At 64.4% G+C, this 19,857-nt stretch overlaps 2 protein-coding genes across 9 annotated transcripts in view; one reads left to right on the top strand and one right to left on the bottom strand.

Moving 5' to 3' along the window:
* The first annotated feature begins 1,327 nt into the window (after positions 1 to 1,327).
* Positions 1,328 to 6,978, top strand: C22H19orf25 (chromosome 22 C19orf25 homolog). Of its 2 annotated transcripts, none has more exons than XM_035285683.2 (3): positions 1,328 to 1,380; positions 1,642 to 1,773; positions 5,015 to 6,978. In XM_035285683.2, the coding sequence occupies exons 2-3, from the start codon at positions 1,644 to 1,646 to the stop codon at positions 5,233 to 5,235; spliced, it is 351 nt and encodes a 116-aa protein (XP_035141574.1). In that variant the 5' UTR covers positions 1,328 to 1,380; positions 1,642 to 1,643; the 3' UTR covers positions 5,236 to 6,978. The 2 variants fall into 2 exon arrangements, with proteins under 2 accessions (XP_035141574.1, XP_035141575.1); XM_035285684.2 differs by having other exon boundaries at positions 1,328 to 1,429.
* Positions 6,938 to 19,857, bottom strand: part of APC2 (APC regulator of Wnt signaling pathway 2) — a 26,562-nt gene continuing 13,642 nt past the window's right edge. For all 7 annotated transcript variants that reach the window (XM_035285670.3, XM_035285671.3, XM_035285672.3 and 4 more), the window contains exons 12-15: positions 19,464 to 19,541; positions 19,184 to 19,300; positions 18,127 to 18,341; positions 6,938 to 14,859 (exon numbers count right to left, since the gene is read on the bottom strand). In XM_035285670.3, coding sequence (XP_035141561.3) covers positions 9,807 to 14,859; positions 18,127 to 18,341; positions 19,184 to 19,300; positions 19,464 to 19,541 — 5,463 coding nt within the window. In that variant the 3' untranslated portion in view covers positions 6,938 to 9,806. The remainder of the gene's footprint in view (positions 14,860 to 18,126; positions 18,342 to 19,183; positions 19,301 to 19,463; positions 19,542 to 19,857) is intronic.

The raw sequence follows: 19,857 nt of genomic DNA, 5'->3' as shown, positions 1-19,857 counted from the left end.
GAAGGGGATGCGTGGGTGCCAGGGGCTGGGAAGAGAGGAGGTGGGGACTGGCGGTTGATGGGGGCTCTGGAATCAGAGGTGATGGTTGCACAGCCCTGTAAATACACACAACAACAAACCCTCAGCTATTGAACCTGCACTTTGTTGTTTTTTGTTTCTTTTTTGAGACGGAGTCTCGCCCGGTCGCCCAGGCTGGAGTGCAGGGGCACAGTCTCAGCTCACCGCAACCTCCACCGCCCGGGTTAAAGCGATTCTCCTGCCTCAGCCTCCCGAGTAGCTGGGACTGCAGGCGCGCCCCACCACACTCGGCTAACTTTTCTATTTTTAGTTGAGACAGGGATTCACCATGTTGGCCGGGCTGGCCTGGAACTGGCCTCAAGTGATGTTGCCCACCTGGGCCTCCCAAAGTGCTGGGATTAAAGGCAGGAGCCACTGAGCCTGGGCTGAACTTACAGTTTAAACAGGTGAACTCGGCCGGGCGCGTAGGTCACACCTGGAACCCCAGCACTCTGGGAGGCCGAGGCGGGTGGATCACGAGGTCAAGAGATCGAGACCATCCCGGTCAACATGGTGAAACCCCGTCTCTACTAAAAATACAAAAAAAATTAGCTGGGCATGGTGGTGCGTGCCTGTAGTCCCAGCTACTCGGGAGGCTGAGGCAGGAGAATTGCCTGAACCCGGGAGGCGGAGGTTGCGGTGAGCCGAGGTCGCGCCATTGCACTCCAGCCTGGGCGACAAGAGCGAAACTCCGTCTCAAAAAAAAAAAAACATAAAAAAAGGAAAATTAGCTGGGCGTGGTGGCGCCTGGAGGCCTCTAAACACAACAGAACAGGCGAACTTTATGGTACATAAAGGGCATCTCGATAAAGCTCTTGAAACACAGGAAAAGCGCCTTCCGCTTTCTACCTTCCTAGGCTTCCGGGGAGGGGGGGAGCGACCTCCGGCACCCGCCCCCGAGGTGACAGGGTCCTCCTCGACCGGAGGCGGGGGCGCTGCGGCCGCCCGCCCTGCATCCCTGCGGCCTCGGTGACCATTCCCGCAGCCAACGCCACCGAGGGGTCTTGCACCACCAGGCCCCTTTAGGTGGACAGTGGCTTTGTCCTCCCGACAGCACGTGGGTTGCATGTCCGCCTTTTCAGAAAGATGAGCCTCGGATGCTTTTCAACCCAGCCAGCGGAGCCTGGTCTCGAACTGGCTCTCATCCCTCGCTCGTCCAGGCTGGCATCCGGTTTTCAAGGACACGGTCCCTTTAAGAAGGGGCGGGGCCGGCGCCAGAGGAGGCCGGAAGCGCGCCTCTCTCGTTCGGGGACGGGGCGGTTGTCCGACCGGAAGCGGAAGTGGCTGCCTCGCTGACGCTGGCGTCCGGGTTTCTGCGTCCAGGTGAGGAGAGGCCGGCGGCTGGGCTGACCGCTGGGAAACTGAGTTAGAGGTTGAGCCAGACGGTGAAGCCTTGGCCACCGTGTTGTTGGGGGGAGGGAGGGAGGGTCAGGGCCTGGGGCGAGGCCGGAGGGGCGGGACAGGGCGGGCTTCCCCCGGAGCGGGGCCGCGGCGGGTGTGTAGGAGTTCGCTGGGCGGGAGGAGCGGTGCGGGCAAAGGCGGAGAGGTGAACGCCCGGGTCAGCGCTCCCTTCCCCGCCTGCAGAGATGGGCTCCAAGGCCAAGAAGCGCGTGCTGCTGCCCACCCGCCCAGCGCCCCCCACGGTGGAGCAGATCCTGGAGGACGTGCGGGGGGCCCCGGCAGAGGACCCCGTGTTCACCGCCCTGGCCCCGGAAGGTAGGGGAGCCCGGTCCCGGGGAAGGGCGGACCTGAGACCCCGGCAGCAACGGGGAAGGGAGAGAAGCCCTAACGCCTGGCCGTCCACGCCCCGGGCACCCCAGGGACGAGGGCACGGGCCTTGTGCTCTCCGAGCCTCCCCCTCCTCCTCTGTCGAGTGGGGCCCGTTTTCAGAGGGTCCTTCCGACGGGGAGGAGGCGGGGCGCAGTGGCCGAGGCCTGTAAGCCCAGCACTTTGAGAGGATGAGGCGGGAGGATCGCTTGAGCCCAGGAGTTCGAGACCAGCCTTGCCAACATGCGGAAACCCCCGTCTCTGCTAAAAATGCAACCCCCCCCCAAAAAAAAAAGAAAGAAAATGCAAACATTAGCTGGGCATGGCGGCAGACGCCTGTAATCCCGGATACTCGGGAGGCTGAGGCAGGAGAATAGCTTGAACCCAGGAGGCAGAGGTTGCGGTGAGCCGAGATCGTGCCATTGCACTCCAGCCCTTCAGACAGTGCAAGACTCCGTCTCAGAAACAGTGGGGGGGGGAAAAAAAAAAAAAAAGGCCTGGCGTGGTGGCTCACACCTGTAATCCCTGAATTTTGGGAGGCTGAGGTGGGTGGATCACTTGAGGTCAGGAGTTTGACATCAGCGTGGCCAACGTGGTGGAACCGTCTCTAATAAAAATACAATTAGCCAGGAGTGGTGGCAGGTGCCTGGAATCCCAGCCACCCGGGGCTCGGGCAGGAGAAGCACTTGAACCCGGTAGGGGGAGGTTGCAGTGAGCCGAGATCGCGCCACTGCACTCCAGCCTGGACAACAGAGTGAGACTCCGTTTCAAAATGAATGAATGAATGTAAAAGGGGTGGTAAAGTAGGGCCCGGACAAGCCCTGCTGCTGCCCGTTTTTGTAAGGCCCAGGAGCCGTGAATACACTTCTCATTTGTAAACGGGGGCAGGTGAGAAGGAACATTTCTCACACCTGTAATCCCAGCACTTTGGGAGGCCGAGGCAGGTGGATCACAAGGCCAGGAGTCCAAGACCAGCCTGACCAACATGGTGAAACCACGTCTCTACTAAAAATACAAAAATTAGCTGGGCGTGGTGGCGCGTGCCTGTAATTCCTCAGCTTCTAAGGAGGCTGAGGCAGGAGAATCACTTGAACCCGGGAGGCGGAGGTTACAGTGAGCCGAGATCGCGCCATTGCACTCCAGCCTGGGTAACAAGAGCGAAACTCCGTCTCAAAAAAAAAAAAAGAGAAAGAAACAGTCGTGGATGACAGAAACTGAATTTCTATGGAAACGTTTTTAAGAAGTTAATGCTAGAAAATTCTGGGGCCAGGTGCAGTGGCTCATGCTTGTCATTGTAGCACTTTGGGAGGCTGAGGCAGGAGGATTGCTTATACCCAGGAGTTGGAGGCTCCAGCCTGAGTGAGAGAGTGAGACCCTGTCTCTAAAACAAAGAGGGAGCCGCTTGTGGCTGGCGGCTGCCGTGTGGCCAGCACAGGTGGGAGGTGTGCACATCATCTGGAAGGTTCTGTCGGCCAGTACCGGTCAAAGCGCACGAGTTGGGTTTATTCACAGCATGCAGTTCGGTCGTCTGAGGGTGCTGGAGCCGTGGTTTCAGCGTCATGGGCCCGGGGCCATGGCTGTTTGGAGAAACTGAGGCACAGCTGTGCAGGGGCTCACAGAAGGTAGAGGGGCCTCGTGGCGGGCCTGCCTTCATCCGTGAGCACCGTCGGGCCTTTCCCACCCTGTTCCTAAAGCAGGAGGTGTCAGGTGATGCCATCAGCCCCGGCCTGCACGGCACGTGCAGCCTTCCTTAGTGGGAGGCCAAGGGCCAGGCCAGAGCCGAGCGGACCCTGTCGCCTCTCTGCATGACCCCGAGTCTGTGCTGCTTCCACCCGCTGCAGTGGGCTTGCACGCTTTGGGGAGCAGGGCGCCTCACGTGGTTTCCCCTATATGTGAGCGTTGGCAGGGAGTGGGTGCCCCGCCTCCACCTTCGCTGGCCCCGCCTCCACCTTCTCCGGCCCGCCTCCACCTCCGGCCCCGCCTCCACCTCCGGCCCCGCCTCCACCTTCTCTGGCCCCGCCTCCACCTTCTCCGGCCCGCCTCCACCTCCGGCCCCGCCTTCACCTTCGCTGGCCCCGCCTCCACCTTCTCCGGCCCGCCTCCACCTCCGGCCCCGCCTCCACCTTCGCTGGCCCCGCCTCCACCTTCTCCGGCCCGCCTCCACCTCCGGCCCCGCCTCCACCTCCGGCCCCGCCTCCACCTTCTCCGGCCCCGCCTCCACCTTCTCCGGCCCGCCTCCACCTCCGGCCCCGCCTCCACCTCCGGCCCCGCCTCCACCTTCTCCGGCCCGCCTCCACCTCCGGCCCCGCCTCCACCTTCTCCGGCCCGCCTCCACCTCCGGCCCCGCCTCCACCTTCTCCGGCCCGCCTCCACCTCCGGCCCCGCCTCCACCTCCGGCCCCGCCTCCACCTTCTCCGGCCCGCCTCCACCTCCGGCCCCGCCTCCACCTTCTCCGGCCCGCCTCCACCTCCGGCCCCGCCTCCACCTTCGCTGGCCCCGCCTCCCCAGGTGTGGGTTACTTGAGGCTGCAGGCCCTGGAGAGGTTTTCGGATTGGAACACCGCCCACAGGGCCACCGCTGGCTAGGCTTGAGCTCTGTGACCTGATCCCCCTGGTCACATGCTTTGCTAAGGCGGGTAGCCTAGAGCTGGAAGCCTGGCACCCCCGTCAGACCCTGGCCCCTCTTGCCACCCAGCTGCTGTGCCTCTCCCAGCTCATGGGCCAGGAAGCTTCTGTTATTTGGTTTTTATTTATTTATTTATTTTGAGACAAAGTCTCGTCACCCAGGCTGGGGTGCATGGCACGGTCATAGCTCACTGCGGCCTCGACCTCCCAGGCTCAAGTGATCCTCCCGCCTCTGTGCCTCCAGAGAAGTTGGGATTATAGGTGTGCGCTACCATGCCCGGTTAATTTTTGTATTTTTTGGTAGAGATGGGGTCTCACCATGTTGCCCAGGCTGGTATCTAACTTCTGGGCCCAAGTGATCCTCCAGCCTCCACCTCCCAGAGTGCTGGGCTAAGTGACAGCCACCACACCTGGCCTGTTCCGTCTTTTTAAAGACTCCGGCCAGCAGCTGGCTCAGGGAATGTGGGGATCCGTGTCCTTTGGGGGCCGCAGTGAGGCGTACCCAGGGGGCTGCCCTCTGGGGTCCCCTGGTCAGCGGGTAGTGACGCTTCTTTGTCCTGTCCCAGACCCCCCGGTCCCCTTCAGGATGATGGAGGACATGGAGGCCCCGGGGGAGCAGCTGTACCGGCAGAGCCGGGCCTACGTGGCTGACAACCAGCGGCTGCGGCAGGCGGGCGCCACGCTGAGGCAGAGGTGTGAGCAGCTGCGGCGAGCTGGCGAGGACCTGGAGCGGGAGGTCGCCCAGATGAAGCAGGCGGCACTGCCGGGCGCCGAGGCTGCCTCTTGAGGCTGACGTGTCGGGTCCCGCAGGCCTGGGCAGTGTGTGAGGTGGCTGGCGCCCAGGCCTTCCCTGTGGGTCCATCAGCCCCAGACTGGCGTTCACCAGGCCCCAGCTGGCGTGGGCAGCGGACGCGGGCTGCCCTCCTGGCGCTGTGGCTGCGGTTCATCTGTCGTCCTGTTCATGCCCTGTTGGTGGGACCCACCCAGCTGGCTGTGACCTCAGGGCCCACTGGGGTTCCTGACAGGATGGGGACGTCACCGTCCTGCTGGCATTCTGCCCTCGGCTTCGGTGGCCGTGATCTGAGGTGGGGCCTCTGGGAGCAGGCCTCTCCTTCCTCCCAGGGCAGGCACTTGCCTGTCCACTTCTGAGTCCGGGTGTCGGGACCAAGGTGTTAACTGTGATTCTGTCCAGCGGGTGCCCAGCCGGTGTAGGAGCAGCCCGAGGGCCAGCACCAGCCCGATGTCGCTTCCCGGTTCCAGACTCAGCCACGTCAGTCTTCACAACCACCCTGGGCTGCTGGGGTCACCCAGAGCAGCAGCGCTGAGGCCTGGCCCCGCTCCCCGGCTCCCCGGCTCCCCGGCTCCCCAGCCCCTGCTGTTGCTGGGGCGGCTCAGTCACCGGCCAGGAACCCAGGGAGCCCTGGGCCTCACAGCCACCCTGTTGGCTAGAGCAGGTCCCGGGCCTGCTCCCCGCGGGTTCTGGCCCTCCCAGGGGAAGGGGCGCTAAGATGGAAGTCTCGCCAAGGGCCTTTCATCCTGTATGTCAGCTGGAGTGGAAACCTGGACGAGGCGCCCCCGAGGCCGGCCCTGCACATAAACGCCTTCCTGTGTGTGCGGCTGTCTGAACGGCGCCTCTGTGGGCAGCGCCATCCTGGGGCTCTGGAAGCTGGGGAGGGACACGTGCCGGCGACCCCAGGAATGCTGCCCAGCCCAGCCTAGCGCTGCGTGTAGGGACCGTCCACCGGACCCAGAGACCTGGGGCTGCCTGGCCCTCGCCAGATCCACAGCCGGCTTTGTTTCTGGAACACAGAGGATGCCGCCTGTTCCCTGAAGGCAGGGGGCCTGCCACACAGCCTGGGAGGCGCCTAACCCAGCCCGGGCCCTGGCGGCCTCTCACTGGTCCCTCCTGTGAGCTGCTCACCTGGCCAGGGGAGGTCCCGGTGGGGTCCCAGGGTGGACGGTGGGCAGGGGAGCGGCTCCTGTCAGCCCTTCCCGCCTTGTAGCCCTGTGCTGCTGCCAGTCAAAGCCTTCCTTGTCCCCCGCTGGGCCAGGGCTGTGCTCCCTGACAGTGGCTTTGACGTGGGGCCGTCCCTCCTCCCCCAGCCTGTGTACGTGTGGCTCCCTCCCAGCTGTTGCAGCTGCCGCAGCTCCTGGTGGCTCTCGGGTGCCCGCTTCCCCACGCTGGGCCCTGCTGTAATAACTGCCCAGGTATTGGACGTAGGTGGGATCGCCTGGCTGGGGTGTGTGCACCCCCGGAGCCCACCCTCCCTCGGGACCAGGGGGAGACTCCTGGCCTCACCCAGTGCCTCCCCTGCCCATCTGGGGGTGCCCCCAAGTAAACCCTCTGCTCGCAGGCTCTGCTTCCAGGGACCTGACCTGGGGTGGGGTCTTCTCAGGGATTCTGGGGCACCATGTAGACTGTGATGAACCCACCCCCCACCCCCCACCCCACCTGCAGCCCATCTGAGGAACAGCAGCGATGGCGCCGGGCAGTTGCACAGCTCAGTTTATTAAAGGTGTGCAGACGGCTGACCGGTGTCACCCTTACACTGGACAGACGGCTTTACATTTAGGGGAGGACAGGCTGTCCCTATTTACATGTGCGTTTAACACTGCAGAGACCCGGTACAGAAACAAGGGGCAGCAGCTGGAGGACTCGCAGACAGACCAGGCGTGTCATGGGGGCTGGGCTGGGGCAACAGGTGGGGCGGGGTGAGGTAATGCTGTCAGAGCTCGGGTGGCCCATGCCGGTGGGCATGGTGTCCCAAGTTCAGCACCCACATGTGGCGGTGTTGGGGGGGCCAGTGCTGGTCACTGTCATCCTCAGGACGCCTCCGCCCTCCCTGCATCCTGGCCCCGAAGCCTGACACCCTCCATTTCTTAGGACTGGCCCCGGAGTCAGGGGGCAGGCAGACCCCTTGTCACCCTGGTGCAGGGAAGCCGGGTGGCAGGCAGGGGCCGAAGTGGGATGGAAGCCTTAAGGTGGGCGTCCCACCTGGATCTGATTGTCCAGAGACTGCTGGCTGCCTGTGTCCTCCTGGAGACAGCCAAGACTGGGCCTTGAGGTGTGTCTGTGGCCCCAGAGGCAGGGGGTGCAGAAGGCAGAAGTGAGCTCAGGACTCGGGGTGACGGTGGGAGACGGGGCCAGCAGCCGTGCTGGGCACCCTGCTGCTGGACAAGGCGGGTCGGGTCCTCTGGCTCAGCCTTGGAGGGAGTAAGTGCCCAGGGCTGGTCAGAGAAGAGGCAGCATGGGCAGGGTCCGGCCAGACTCAAGTTCTGTGAGCACCGGGCGTCTCCCCATCATCGCTGCCACCATGCCTGCCCAAGAGGTAGCTCTAGGAGTTCCCCACGGCCCACGTGGGGAAACAGGCACGGAGCCAGGAGAGCACCACCCAGGGTCTCACAGTGCGTGGGAGGCTGCTGCACCTCGTCCCTCACAGCCTGGCCCTGCCACCAGCAACCTGCCGCTGTCTGGTTTCCCTACACCCTGGCCATGTGGGACGCGGCTCACTGGGGTGAGGGTGAGCACATTTGACATCCTGAACTCCAAAAGCTCGGAAGAGAACACCCGGGTCCCCCTCAAGCCGTGGGTGGGGACAGCAAGTTTGAGATCCCCCCAACCGCCCATGTCCTGAAGAGGGGGCGGGAGGTCGCCCCACTCGCCTGCATTCTCTCCGCTTTCTGTTCAGCCACCTGCGGCCTCCTCACTCAGAACCACCCGACGTGCGCAGCCTCGCCTGGCCGCGGGGTTTTAGGAGGGAGTGTTTGGCACCTCTAGCCCCTGGTGGTGGTGCCTCCTCGGTGACTCAGGCAGGGCTCGGGCCCAGAACAGAGGATGCAGCGTGACAGAGGAGCAGCAGCATTAAGTGGGGGTACAGGCCAGGGTCAGCTTCACTCAGCAGTCCTGGGTTGAGGACAGCTCCTGCCAGAAGGCTGGCCCCGTGCATGCTGGGGACGGGTCAGGAGGGATGGTGGTATCCGTGGCCGGGCCGCAGTTTCCATCCACCCAGCCCTCAAACTCTGCTTCCCTCCTCCCGGAGAAGGCCCGTGGGGCAGTGAGCGTGTGCCCTCGGCCCGGGCAGATCCGCGCGTGAAGGCAGCGCCTGCCCAGGCTGGGATTCTGCAGAAGAGAGGTCGTTGGCTCCCTCTGCAGGACGAGGCGTTGCCCCAGTCCCGGAGCCCCGCCCCATGCACAACGCCCGGCTCCCGGCCAGGGGCTGAAGCACCTGAGCCCGCAGGCCCCTCTGCCAGCTTTCGCCTCATTTGGCACCAGATACTCCCCAGCCCTGTGTTCGTCTGCGGCCCCCGGACCTCCCGCCTCGTCCCAGAGTCCCGAGTGCAGGGCGAGGGTGGTCCCCAGGGCCCCCGCCGTGCTGTCCCGAGGCCTAGGGCTTACGATTTATGCATCATGAACCACAAGGGAACAGAACAGGGACGAGGTCAGCAAAGGCGCAGTCCTGGGCACTGACCGCGCCCACATATGGTGATCTCCGTAAGTGCAGCCTCCGCTGGGTAGAGTCCAGCGCGGGACCCAGGACCCAGGGCCTCAGTCTCCTTACCATTGGTCTCACCCGCCGGGGCTGGGCTAGGCCGGGACGATCTGACCCCAGCGACCCCTGGGGTCGCCCCAGCTGGCAGCCAGCATCTCTGGGGTCTAAGTGTCAGCCGTCCCGCCGTCTGCACCAGGGTCCTCTCCCATCGTGCGCATCCCCCTGCCTTCCAGTCTTCCGCCAAGGGGTGCAGCAGGCCTGGGGATCTGTTGGCTGCTGCCCCTCCCACCCTGCCCTCTCGGCTCCATAGGGGAGCTTGGCTCCGGGCTCCCTGAACACCATCTGGGCGGGGCTCGGCCACCCCACCCCGCACTCCACAGCTGGGGCTCAAGATGAAAACAAAGCCTGCAAAGCCCTCATTAGCGCATTAGCCGCGGCTGCCGTAATTACAGGCTTCGCCCCTGCGCGCCGCGGGGCCCCCAGCTGGCGGGCCCGCTTAGCGCCGCCCTCTCCCCAGTGCCGCCCCCTCGGAAGCAGCGGACCTGGACCCAGACACAGAGGCTGTCCCCTTCCTCGCCCGGGGTCAGGCAGCGGCTCCCGACAGGGGAAGGGCCGCGCGTCACAGCTGGGCCAGGGCGCCCTTGCCAGCGCCTCACGGCCGGGATTCGACGCCGCGGCACAGAGCCAAGGTCTTCTGGTGAGGCACGAAGCCCCCTTGCGCTGGGCGGGGGCTCAGAGGGTGGTGGGGCTCAGCTGGGCAGAGGCCCTGGGGCGACCTACGGGGGGGCATCTACAGCGCAGGCCCACGGGGCAGCCAGACCGGGCCGCAGGGCCGGGAGAGAACGTTCCAGAAGGCCGGCCTAGGCCACTATTCCAGGAGACTGGCCGAGGCGGTGGCCGGGGCTTTCTCCGCGGCTGAGTCGGTGGTGGCTGCAGCCACCATGGGGCTGGGCACATAATTGAAGGGGGGTACTCGGGCCGAGCGGCTGGGGGAGCCGTGCCGACTGGCGGGGAAGCCCCCTACGGCAACCCCCAGGCCCTCGTGCACGAAGGGTGCGGAGATGGGAGCCTTGGTGAGGCCGGGCCCGTCCACGTCGCTGCCGAGGAGGGAGAGCGGGGCGCCGGCGGGGACTCCGGGGGGCTCCCTGCTCTCCAGGCTCGGGGACGTGCTGGAGTTGGTCTTGGGGGCAGCGACCTCCTCTGTCTGGACGACGGCATCGCTGGTCTTGCGCAGCGGGGGCGCAGCCGGGGCGTCTTCGGGCGTGGAGCTTCGCAGTGGCAGGGCCGTGGCGGGCAGCGTGCTGCGAAGGATGTGGGGCACGTCCTCGTCTCGGATGCGCCGCCACGTCGTGCCTGGCGCGGCCACTCTGGGGAGCGGCCGGGGCTCCCCGTCGCTGCTGCGGCGCGCGGCGTCGGTGGGGGCGGGGGCTGGGGGGGCGGCGCTGTCCGGCCTGCGGGCCACGCTGATGTGGGGCAGCGACGCGTAGCGCTTGACCGTCTCGGGCCGGGCGGCGGGCGCGCGCACGGGCAGGCGGGACGGGCTCTCGGAGCTGGTGCGCCGGGCCGGGCGCTCGCCGGGGCCGGGTCGGGTCGCGGGGGGCCGCTGCGGGGACGCGGCCTGCCGGGGCGCCGTTCGGAGCTCTTCGCAGCGCGAGGAGCAGAGGAAGACCGCGGGCAGCGCGGGTCGGCCGCGGCGGGGCGAGGCGCCCTGGGGGGCAGAGGCCGCGGACTCGGCCGAGGACAGCTCCGAGCGGCGGCGCCGCAAGCCGGGCGACTCCTTGATGAAGGTCAGTTGTCGCCGGAAGCCCGAGCGGTCGGAGGACTCGCTGCCGCTGGAGAGGGCCGAGGCCACGCGCACGAGGCCCAGGCGGCCCCCGCGCGTTCCCGGGCCCACCTCGGCCCCCGCCCCGCCCCTGGGGCCCGGCTCCGGGACTGCCCGAGCCAGCGCTGGCGGCCCCCGCCGGGCTGGTCTCTGCATGAACGGGATCCGCACGGGCGACCTCTGTGTCTTGTGCTGCTTCGCCAAGAGGGTGCGCGCCGGCGTCTTGGGCACCGGGGAGGCCCCGGGGCCGGGCAGGGACCCAGCAGCCTGGGTAACTTGGGGGCGCTTTCTGGGCAGGGGCTGGGAGGCGGGCGAGGTCTGAGAGGAGCTGGAGGAGGGGGTCTTGGCGAGGCGGGCGGGTGGTGTGGCGCTCCTAGGGGGTTGGCTCAGCGTCGCCAGCTCCGAGGTCTTGCCGGGCCGGTGTAGGCTCCTTGACCGCTGCTGTCCGGGGCTGGGGACTTTGGCTGGAGCCGCGGGCTGTGCCAGGCAAGGGGGCGCCACCTTCCGCGGTGTGGTGCGGGGGCCGGGAGTCCCTTTGGGCTGGGCCCGGGGTGCTGGGCTGGGCACGTAGATGACCGTTCGTCCCCGGAGCACAGCGGGCACCCCGGGCGTGGTCTTCTGTGTGCCACGTGACTTCTCAGGGCCCGCAGGGGAACGGGAGCTCCCTCCGGTCTTGGCTGAGGCTGTGCCCCGTTTCTCTGGCCGCCGGGCATTGGCGGTTTCGCCTCCCGCCTGTCGTCCCTTCCTGTGCTTGGGGGGCTGTAGGGTGGAGCCCACCGACAGCCCAGATACGAAGGACAGGATGGAGTCAGACTCAGATGATGCCTCGCGCGTGGCAGCCGCCGCCTGGTGCAGCCACGTGACGATGGAGTTGGCGCCCTCCTGGATGGCTCGCCACTCCACGCTGTCCAGGTCTGAGGCCCGGTCCGAACCCGCTGCCTCCTCGCCGCGCTCCCGGGATCCGTCTGCCGGCCGTTCATCCAGCCGCGTGGCACGGGGCTTGCGGCGCCGCAGGCCGGACACGGGGGGCCGGCGTCTGGGCAGGGCCGAGCTGATGCAGCGCTGCAGCAGCTCCTCCGCGGCCCGAGGGCTGGGCGAGCTGTCAAGGCTGCCCCCCGGGCCTGGGTCCTTGGTGATCGAAGGCTCCCGTCCTCGTGGACGGACGGACGGCGGTGCCGGTGTCTCTGGGGGCTCCGGCTCACTCAGGGAGCTGGCCGAGGAGCTCAGGGAGTAGCAGGGCGGGGTCTCGTCTGCGATGAGGCTGGGCTGGGCCCGGGCGGGCGGGAGGGCAGACTGCGCTGCCTTGGACGGGGCATGGGCCTCCTTCCGGCCGTGCGGGCGCTCCCGCGTGAGCGCGCGGGGAATGGCAGACGTGCGCCGGTGGGTGGGCGTCGGTGCGGCCGCAGGGGGCTCCTCGTCGGAGTCATTGCCGTAAAAGCAGTACACGGCCTCCTCAGTGGGTGTCGTGAGGCACAGCGACTGGAGCGCCCCGTCCCCGCGGGTCCGGCCGGGCTTTGAGACGTCCTTGTCTGCGGGGGCGCTCGGGGGCCGGCCCAGGGGCAGCTCCAGCCCCGCTCGGTTCTTGCCTGCACCCTGGGCCTGCTCCGCGCTGCGGCCGGCGCCTCCCGCCTTGCGCCGGTGCCCGACGGACTGCTTGGCCGAGGTGGGGCGGCCGGTGGGTCTCTGCCTGCCCGCTGGTTTCCCAGGCTGGTCTCTGGGGGGTCCCTGCAGCGTTTCGTCGCTGAGGGAGGCGGCGCTGGAGAAGTTGACCGGCGTGCCCTCCGCGGAGTCGGTACAGGAGTCCTCCTGGTTCCGGGCCGGGGCCGGAGCGGGCACCAACATGTAGACGGGCACGGGCAGCGCGCGGCGACCTGGCACCAGCGCTGAGGCCACCTTGCGCAGCCGGGCAGGCACGGCGGCCCCCAGGCACTCCCGCAGCAGCTCCAGCTCCTGGTCCGCGGCCCCACGGGGTCGAGAGCCGGTGGGCGCGGGCCCCTCTTCCCGCCGGCGGTGCCCTGCGAAGTGGAGGCCGGCGGCCCCCGCACCCCCGCCGCGTTCCGGGCAGGCCGAGGGCAGCAGCCGCAGCTCCACGTCCTGCTGGACGTAGTGCTCGTGCAGGGCCAGCGCGCTGAGGCTGGAGGCGCACGAGAAGTTCTCATCCGGCTTCTCCGCGGTGAAGCGCACGCTGCCCGCGTCCAGCTCCGATGGGAGCCGGCAGCGCTCGCGGCAGTCCGCGATGTCCAGGAAGCGCTTCACGTAGCTCTCCCACTGCAGGCTGAACTGGCTGGCCTCGGGGGCACCTGCTGGCACGGGCGCCAGCGGCGGCGTCTTGCTCCGGCTGGGCGGCATGGTCTGCCCAGGGCTGTCGGGCAGCTCGCTAGGGCTGATGGTGCCGCTGCCCTGCCCGCTGCAGGGGTCACTGGGGATGGAGCTGGCGATGGACGGGCTCTCGAAGCTGCCCAGCGAGCTCACGGAGCTGCAGCGGCTCAGCACCAGCGGCGTCTCCTGCACGTAGTTCTCTGAGGAGCTGGACGGCGTGGCGTCCTCCACCCCCAGGCCCCGGCCTCGGCTACGCCGGGGAGCCGGGATGGCTACGGGCAGGGAGGCGGCCCCGGGCGCTGTCCACGCGCTGTCCAACTCAGCCTCGCCAGGGCCTGCCTCCTCCAGTCCCTCCAGGGAGGAGTCACTGTCATCCAGGTCACCGCCCTCGCTGGGGCCTGGGCGGCCTGCGGAGGACAGCGAGGAGAGGGAGCTGCATCGGGACAGCGAGAGCGGCGCCTCCTGCGCTACCAGCTTCTGCAGCGCCTTACTGGCCGCGGACAGTGGGGCCGCCGCCAGCTTCTCGGGAACCTTGCTCAGATGGTCTGCCGGCAGCCAGGCCTGCTTTCGGGACCCAGTCCCCGCGAGGGGCTCTGCACCCGCCCTCGTGGCACCCTCGAGCAACGGCACGTGCTGGTAGGTGGGCGACAGCTTGATGGTGCGCACACGGGCGTCGGCGGATGCGGCCTCCCTGGCGGGGGCCTCAGCCTGGCTGCCTGGCAGGTCAAGGTCAAGCCGGCTGGGCCGAGGCTGCCCACACCTGGGGTCCTCGCGGCGCGAAGCTAGTGCGGCCAGCGGGCAGGGCTGCATGTGCTCGCGTGGGCAGTACCCATCACTGGCACTGCCGCTGTTGAGGCTGTCATTGGAGAGGCTGGCGTGGGCCGCCTTGAGCCGCAGCAGTGGGTGTCCCCGGTTGCCTGCGTCTCGCCGCCCGCCCTCGGGGCCACGGCATGGTGAGCAGGACTGGGCACGGCCCTCCCGTGGCGCCTCCTGCCCGGGGTCCCCAGAGCTGAGGCTGAAGCTGTCGTCGGAGGAGGTGTGCAGGGCGGAGATGTCCTCCACCAACTGGTCGATGCGCGCCACTGCAAGCGCCAGCTTGGCCTTGGCCTTGGCCGCCACGGCGGCCTCCCCATTGGCCTCCTTCTCCGCCTCCATGCCACCGCGGCGCGTGGGCGGGGTGCGGGCCAGCGCCTGCCCTTGCAGGAAGGGGCTGCCCAGGAACAGTGACAGTGCTGCGGGGCTGGCCGGCTCCCCAGTGGCCGCAGCCGCGGCTAGGGATGACGGCGCATCGTCGTCGTCAAAGCACCCTGAGTCGGAAGCGTAGTCTTGAGCCAGGCCGTCCAGGTGTCGCAGGGGTGGCAGCGGCTTCTTAGCAGCGGCGTCGGCGGCGGGTGGGCCCTGCTTCTCCAGGTGCTCCAGCGCCTGCGCCAGGTGCCGCGCGTCCAGCTCGGCCTCCAGCGCCCGCTGCTTGCGCACGTACAGGCTGGGCACGCAGCTGCCCGGGGACACGGCGGTGGCGGCCGCCTGGTGCTTGGCGGGCCTGTGGGCCAGCAGGTTGCGCAGGGCGGCGGCGCTGCCCATGGCGATCATCTTGTGTTTGGAGTGTACCAGGTTCCGCAGCATGCCCACGGCGCCCAGGTCCCACAGCAGCTCCTGGTCGCGCGCGCTGCGGGCTGACAGGTTCCAGAGCGTGCCGCACGCGTTGCTCACGATGGTCAGGCTGTGCGAGGTCAGGTGCTGCAGCAGCGTCTGCAGACAGCTGTGATCCCGGAGCACCTGCCTGCGGGCACAGGGAGCGTCAGCCTGGGCCACCCCCTGCCCACCCAGGGGTGGGAGGCCGGACGTGCCAGGGAAAAGTGAACGCGACTTGTTAGGTTTGGATTGCGGAAAGACTGATTTTTGGTATAAGTGTATCCTAACGATTTGCATGAGAGACACTAAAAATAAATTGTATTTGTTTATTTTATTTTATTATTATTATTTTTTTTGAGACGGAGTTTCGCTCTCATTACCCAGGCTGGAGTGCAATGGCGCGATCTCGGCTCACCACAGCCTCCGCCTCCTGGGTTCAGGCAATTCTCCTGCCTCAGCCTCCCGAGTAGCTGGGATTACAGGCACGCGCCACCATGCCCAGCTAATTTTTTGTATTTTTAGTAGAGACGGGGTTTCACCTTTTTGACCAGGATGGTCTTGATCTCTTGACCCCGTGATCCACCCGCCTCGGCCTCCCAAAGTGCTGGGATTACACCGCGCCCCGCCAAATTGTATTTATTTTTATTTTTTGAGATGGCATTAAAAGTCCAGACGCATTGGCTCACACCTGTAATCCCAGCACTTTGGGAGGCCGAGGTAAGCGGATCTCACCTGAGGGCAAGAGTTCAAGACCAGCCTGACCAATGTGGTGAAACTCCGCCTCTACTAAAAATAACAAAAACTAGCCGGGCATGGTAGTGCCTGCCTGTAGTCCCAGCTACTCAGGAGGCTGAGGCAGAAAAACCACTTGAACCCAGGAGTGGAGGCTGCTGTGAGCTGAGTTCGAGCCCCTGCACTCCAGCCTGGGGACAGAGCAAGACTCCGTCTCAAAAAAAAAAAAAAAAAAAGTAAGTAAAAAACAGCATGAAGAATATATTCTCTGTGATACTGGGGATATAGTTAGATGGATTCTGCCTGTATCTATTTTTCTGAGACAGAGGCTCCCTCTGTCATACAGCGTGGAGTGCACTGCAGGGCTCATGGCTCACGGCAGCCTCCAACTCCTTGGCTGAGATGATCCTCCCACCTCAGCCTCCCAAAGTGCTGGGATTACAGGCATCAGCCACGATGACCAGCTAAAAATACTATTTTGTGTTTTTATAAATATCTACATATTTTTAATAAAATATTACTTAACTGTTTAATTTTAATGATTTTATTTTCCTGAGACGGAGTTTCACTCGTGTTGCCCGGGCTGGAGTGCAATGGCGTGATCTTGACTCACTGTAACCTCCATGTCCCGGGTTCAAGGGATTCTCCTGCCTCAGCCTTCTAAGTAGCTGGGATTACAGGTGTGTGCCACCATGCCCGGCTGATTTCTGTATTTTGTTTGTTTTTGTTATTTTTTAAGACAGAGTCTTGCTCTTGTCACCCAGGCTGGAGTGCAGTGGCGCCGTCTTGGCTCACTGCAGCCTCTTCCTCCTGGGTTCAAGCGATTCTCTGGCCTCAGCCTCCCAAGTAGCTGGGATTACAGGTGCCACCCCCCGCCCCGGCTAAAGTTTGTATTTTTAGTAGAGATGGGGCTTCTCCACGTTGGCCGGGCTGGTCTTGAACTCCTGACCTCCAGTGACCCACCCACCTCAGCTTCCCACAGTGCTGGGATGACAGGCGTGAGCCGCCGCGCCCGGCCAGTAAGTTAGTTTTAGCAGAAGCGAAGCCGGGTAATATGTGGAATGCACTTCAATTAAAAGTATGTTTCTTTTCTTTTTTTTTTTTTTTTTTGAGACGGAGTTCCGCTCTTGTTGCCCAGGCTGGAGTGCAATGGCGCGATCTCGGCTCACTGCAACTTCCGCCTCCTGGGTTCAGGCAATTCTCCTGCCTCAGCCTCCCGAGTAGCTGGGATTACAGGCACGCGCCACCGTGCCCAGCTAATTTTTGTATTTTTAGTAGAGACGGGGTTTCACCATGTTGACCGGGATGGTCTCGATCTCTTGACCTTGTGATCCACCCGTCTCGGCCTCCCAAAGTGCTGGGATTACAGGCGTGAGCCACCGCGCCCGGCCGTATGTTTATTTTCATAGATGTTCCTCATTAATAAATGTTTTAAGGAAGACGTATCGATTTTAAAATAAACTTGAGACGGGGTCTCATCCTGTCGCCAGGCTGGAGGCCATCACGGCTCACTGCAGCCTCAGCCTCCTGTGCTCCAGCCATCCTTCTACCTCAGCCTCTCAAGTAGCTGGAACTACAGGCGCACACCAAGCCCAGCTCATTGCTTTTTTTCTTTTCTTTCTTCCTTGAGATAGTTTCACTCTTGTCGCCCGGGCTGGAGTGCAGTGGCGAGATCTCAGCTCACCGGAACCTCCGCCTCCCAGGTTCAAGCCTAAGCCTCCCGAGTAGCTGGGATGACAGGTATGTGCCACCATACCCCGATAATTTTGTATTTTTAGTAGAGATGAGTTTCTCCGTGTTGGTCAGGCTGGTCTCAAACTCCCAACCTCAGGTCATCCAGCCGTCTCAGCCTCCCAGAGTGCTGGGATTACAGGCGTGAACCATCGTGCCGGGCAATTTTTTTGTGTGGGGGCCGGGGGGGGCATGGAGTTTCACTCCTTGCTCAGGCTGGAGTGCTAGGTGTGATCTCAGCTCTATAAAACCTCCACCTCCCAAGTTCAAGGGACTGTCCTCCCTCAGTGTCCCAGCTGGCTGGGATTACCGGCATGAGCCACCGCGCCTGGTGTGTATTTCAAGTAGAGACAGGGGTCTCATTATGTTGGCCAGGCTGGTCTCAAATTCCTGGGCTCAGGTGATCCTCCTGCCTCCCAAGTGCTGGCATTTCAGGTCTGAGGCATCCCGCCCAGCTTGAAGGCATTTTTTATTTTTATTTTTTAGACGGAGTTCCGCTCTTGTTACCCAGGCTGGAGTGCAATGGCGCGATCTCGGCTCACCGCAACCTCCGCCTCCTGGGTTCAGGCAATTCTCCCGCCTCAGCCTCCCGAGTAGCTGGGATTAACAGGCACGCGCCACCATGCCCAGCTAATTTTTTGTATTTTTAGTAGAGACGGGGTTTCACCATGTTGACCAGGATGGTCTCGATCTCTTGACCTCGTGATCCACCCGCCTCGGCCTCCCAAAGTGCTGGGATTACAGGCGTGAGCCAACGTGCCCGGCCTGAAGGCATTTTTAATGTAATCTGCATTTTGGTGTATCTCAGGCAGGGTTTGGGAGGTACTTATGCTGATAATAGCAGTCCCTGGGAAGCCTTGGGACCGTCCGTTCATGGGAGGACAGTGCCCAGTCCAGACCCCTCCCTGCCTGCCCACCTGCCCCAAGGGCCACTGCCTGGGTGGGGGCTGACCTGTAGTCCTCCCGCGTGGCGATCAGGCTGGACACGTTGCGCAGGATGCCGCCGCCGCTCTCGATGATGGCCAGCGAGTTGCTCTGGCACCTGTAGGTCAGGGTGCTCACCAGGAAGCCCAGGGCGCCGTCCACCTGGCAGATGGCCGCCTTGTTCTCCGTGCTGTGCGCAGACAGGTTCCACAGGGCGCTGAGCACGCTCTTCAGGGTGGACTCCTGGGTGGGGGCGGGAGGGGCAGATCAGGGCCTGAGTGGGGCGGGAGGAAAGGCTCCCACACCAGCTTTTCTGTGAATTTTTTTTTTTTTTTTTGAGACGGACTTTCGCTCTTGTTGCCCAGGCTGTGGAGTACAATGGTGCAATCTCAGCTCACTGCAACCTCTGCCTCCCGGGTTCAAGTGATTCTCCTGCCTCAGCCTCCCAAGCAGCTGGGATTACAGGCACGCGCCACCACCACCACCGGCTAATTTTTTTGTATTTTTTGTAGAGATGGGGGGAGTTTTACCAGGCTGGTCTTGAACTCCTGACCTCAGGTGATCCTCCTGCCTTGGCCTCCCAAGGAGGTGGGACTACAGGCATGAGCCACCGAGCTCGTCCATCAGTGAGGTGTTTTTTTTTTGAGATGCAGTCTTGCTGTCACCCAGACTGGAGTGCAGTGGTGCAGTCTCAGCTCACTGCAACCTCAGCCTCCCAGGTTCAAGGGATTCTCCTTCCTCACCCTCCTGAGTAACTGGGATTACAGGCACGCGCCACCATGCCTGGCTGATTTTTTTTTTTCTCTCGTAGAGACAGGATTTGACCATGTTGGCCAAATGGTCTAGAACTCCTGATGTGAAGTGAGCCACCGCGCCCAGCTTACACTCACTCTCAAAGAGCAGTGACAGGAAGAGGGAGATGCCGCCCGCCTGAGGCTGAACAACCTGCTAAGCAGTGAGTTGTTCAACTTGGTTTCTTCCCAAGTCGGAGAGCTCACCCCCTGCCGCCGTCGTCTCCCTACCCAGTGACTGAAGAACCATGGCTGCTCCCCTACCTCAACCCCTGTGACCCACAAAGTGCCCACCTTGGTGGCCCGCAGGACGCACTGCACCAGGGCGGCCACACTGCCCGCCTCCCTCAGCACCTTCTTGCTGTTGATGTCGGCCCGCCAGGAGAGGTTGCGGAGGATGCTGGACACCACCTGGGCAGGGTGAGGGGCAGGTGTGGTGGGACTAGGGTCCAGGCCCTACAGCAAGTGTCACGCTGCACAGAGTCGGGCGGGAACCCCCCTCCAGCCCATCACACCCTGGGGAGGGGCCCCTGCCCAACAGGGATGCCATGGAAGGCTGCCCAGCGCCCTGTACCTGGTGGAGCTCCTCGCTGTCTGAGGCCAGCTGGGCCACGATGGCCTCCATGCAGCCCCGGCGTGCACACAGGGTGGCCTGTGACGGGGTGACATAGCCAGGGTCATTGGGTGGAGCAAGGAGACCATGCCTGTCACCTTCCAGCCCTGGCTGTGTGCTACAGCTGCAAACCTGGAACCCTGCTGGTCCTGAGCGCCACAGGGGAGGGTTAGCCCATGCTCAGGTCAGGAAACTGAGGCCCTGACCAGGGCGGACACACGGCCTCTGGGTCCCAGAGGCCCCCTCTAAGATGAGGCGCGTGTTCTGCAGGCAGCTGTGAGGACATGGCTGGGCGGAGGAAGTTCAGCATGGGCTCCCACCGCCCCACCAACCTCGCTCTGGGCCTCAGTCTACC

The sequence above is a fragment of the Callithrix jacchus genome, chromosome 22 (assembly GCF_049354715.1).
Source record: "Callithrix jacchus isolate 240 chromosome 22, calJac240_pri, whole genome shotgun sequence".
NCBI lineage: Eukaryota > Metazoa > Chordata > Mammalia > Primates > Cebidae > Callithrix > Callithrix jacchus.
The sequence above is the reverse complement of the archived record's forward strand: the minus strand, read 5'-3'. Positions and strand labels throughout refer to the sequence as shown.

What these genes read in the sequence shown, in the direction of transcription:
- C22H19orf25 (XM_035285683.2), top strand. Translation starts at nt 1,644, where the DNA reads ATGGGCTCCAAGGCCAAGAAGCGCGTGCTGCTGCCCACCCGCCCAGCG. An exon ending in CACCGCCCTGGCCCCGGAAG is followed by an intron (nt 1,774 to 5,014) that starts GTAGGGGAGCCC and finishes GTCCTGTCCCAG; the next exon opens with ACCCCCCGGTCCCCTTCAGG.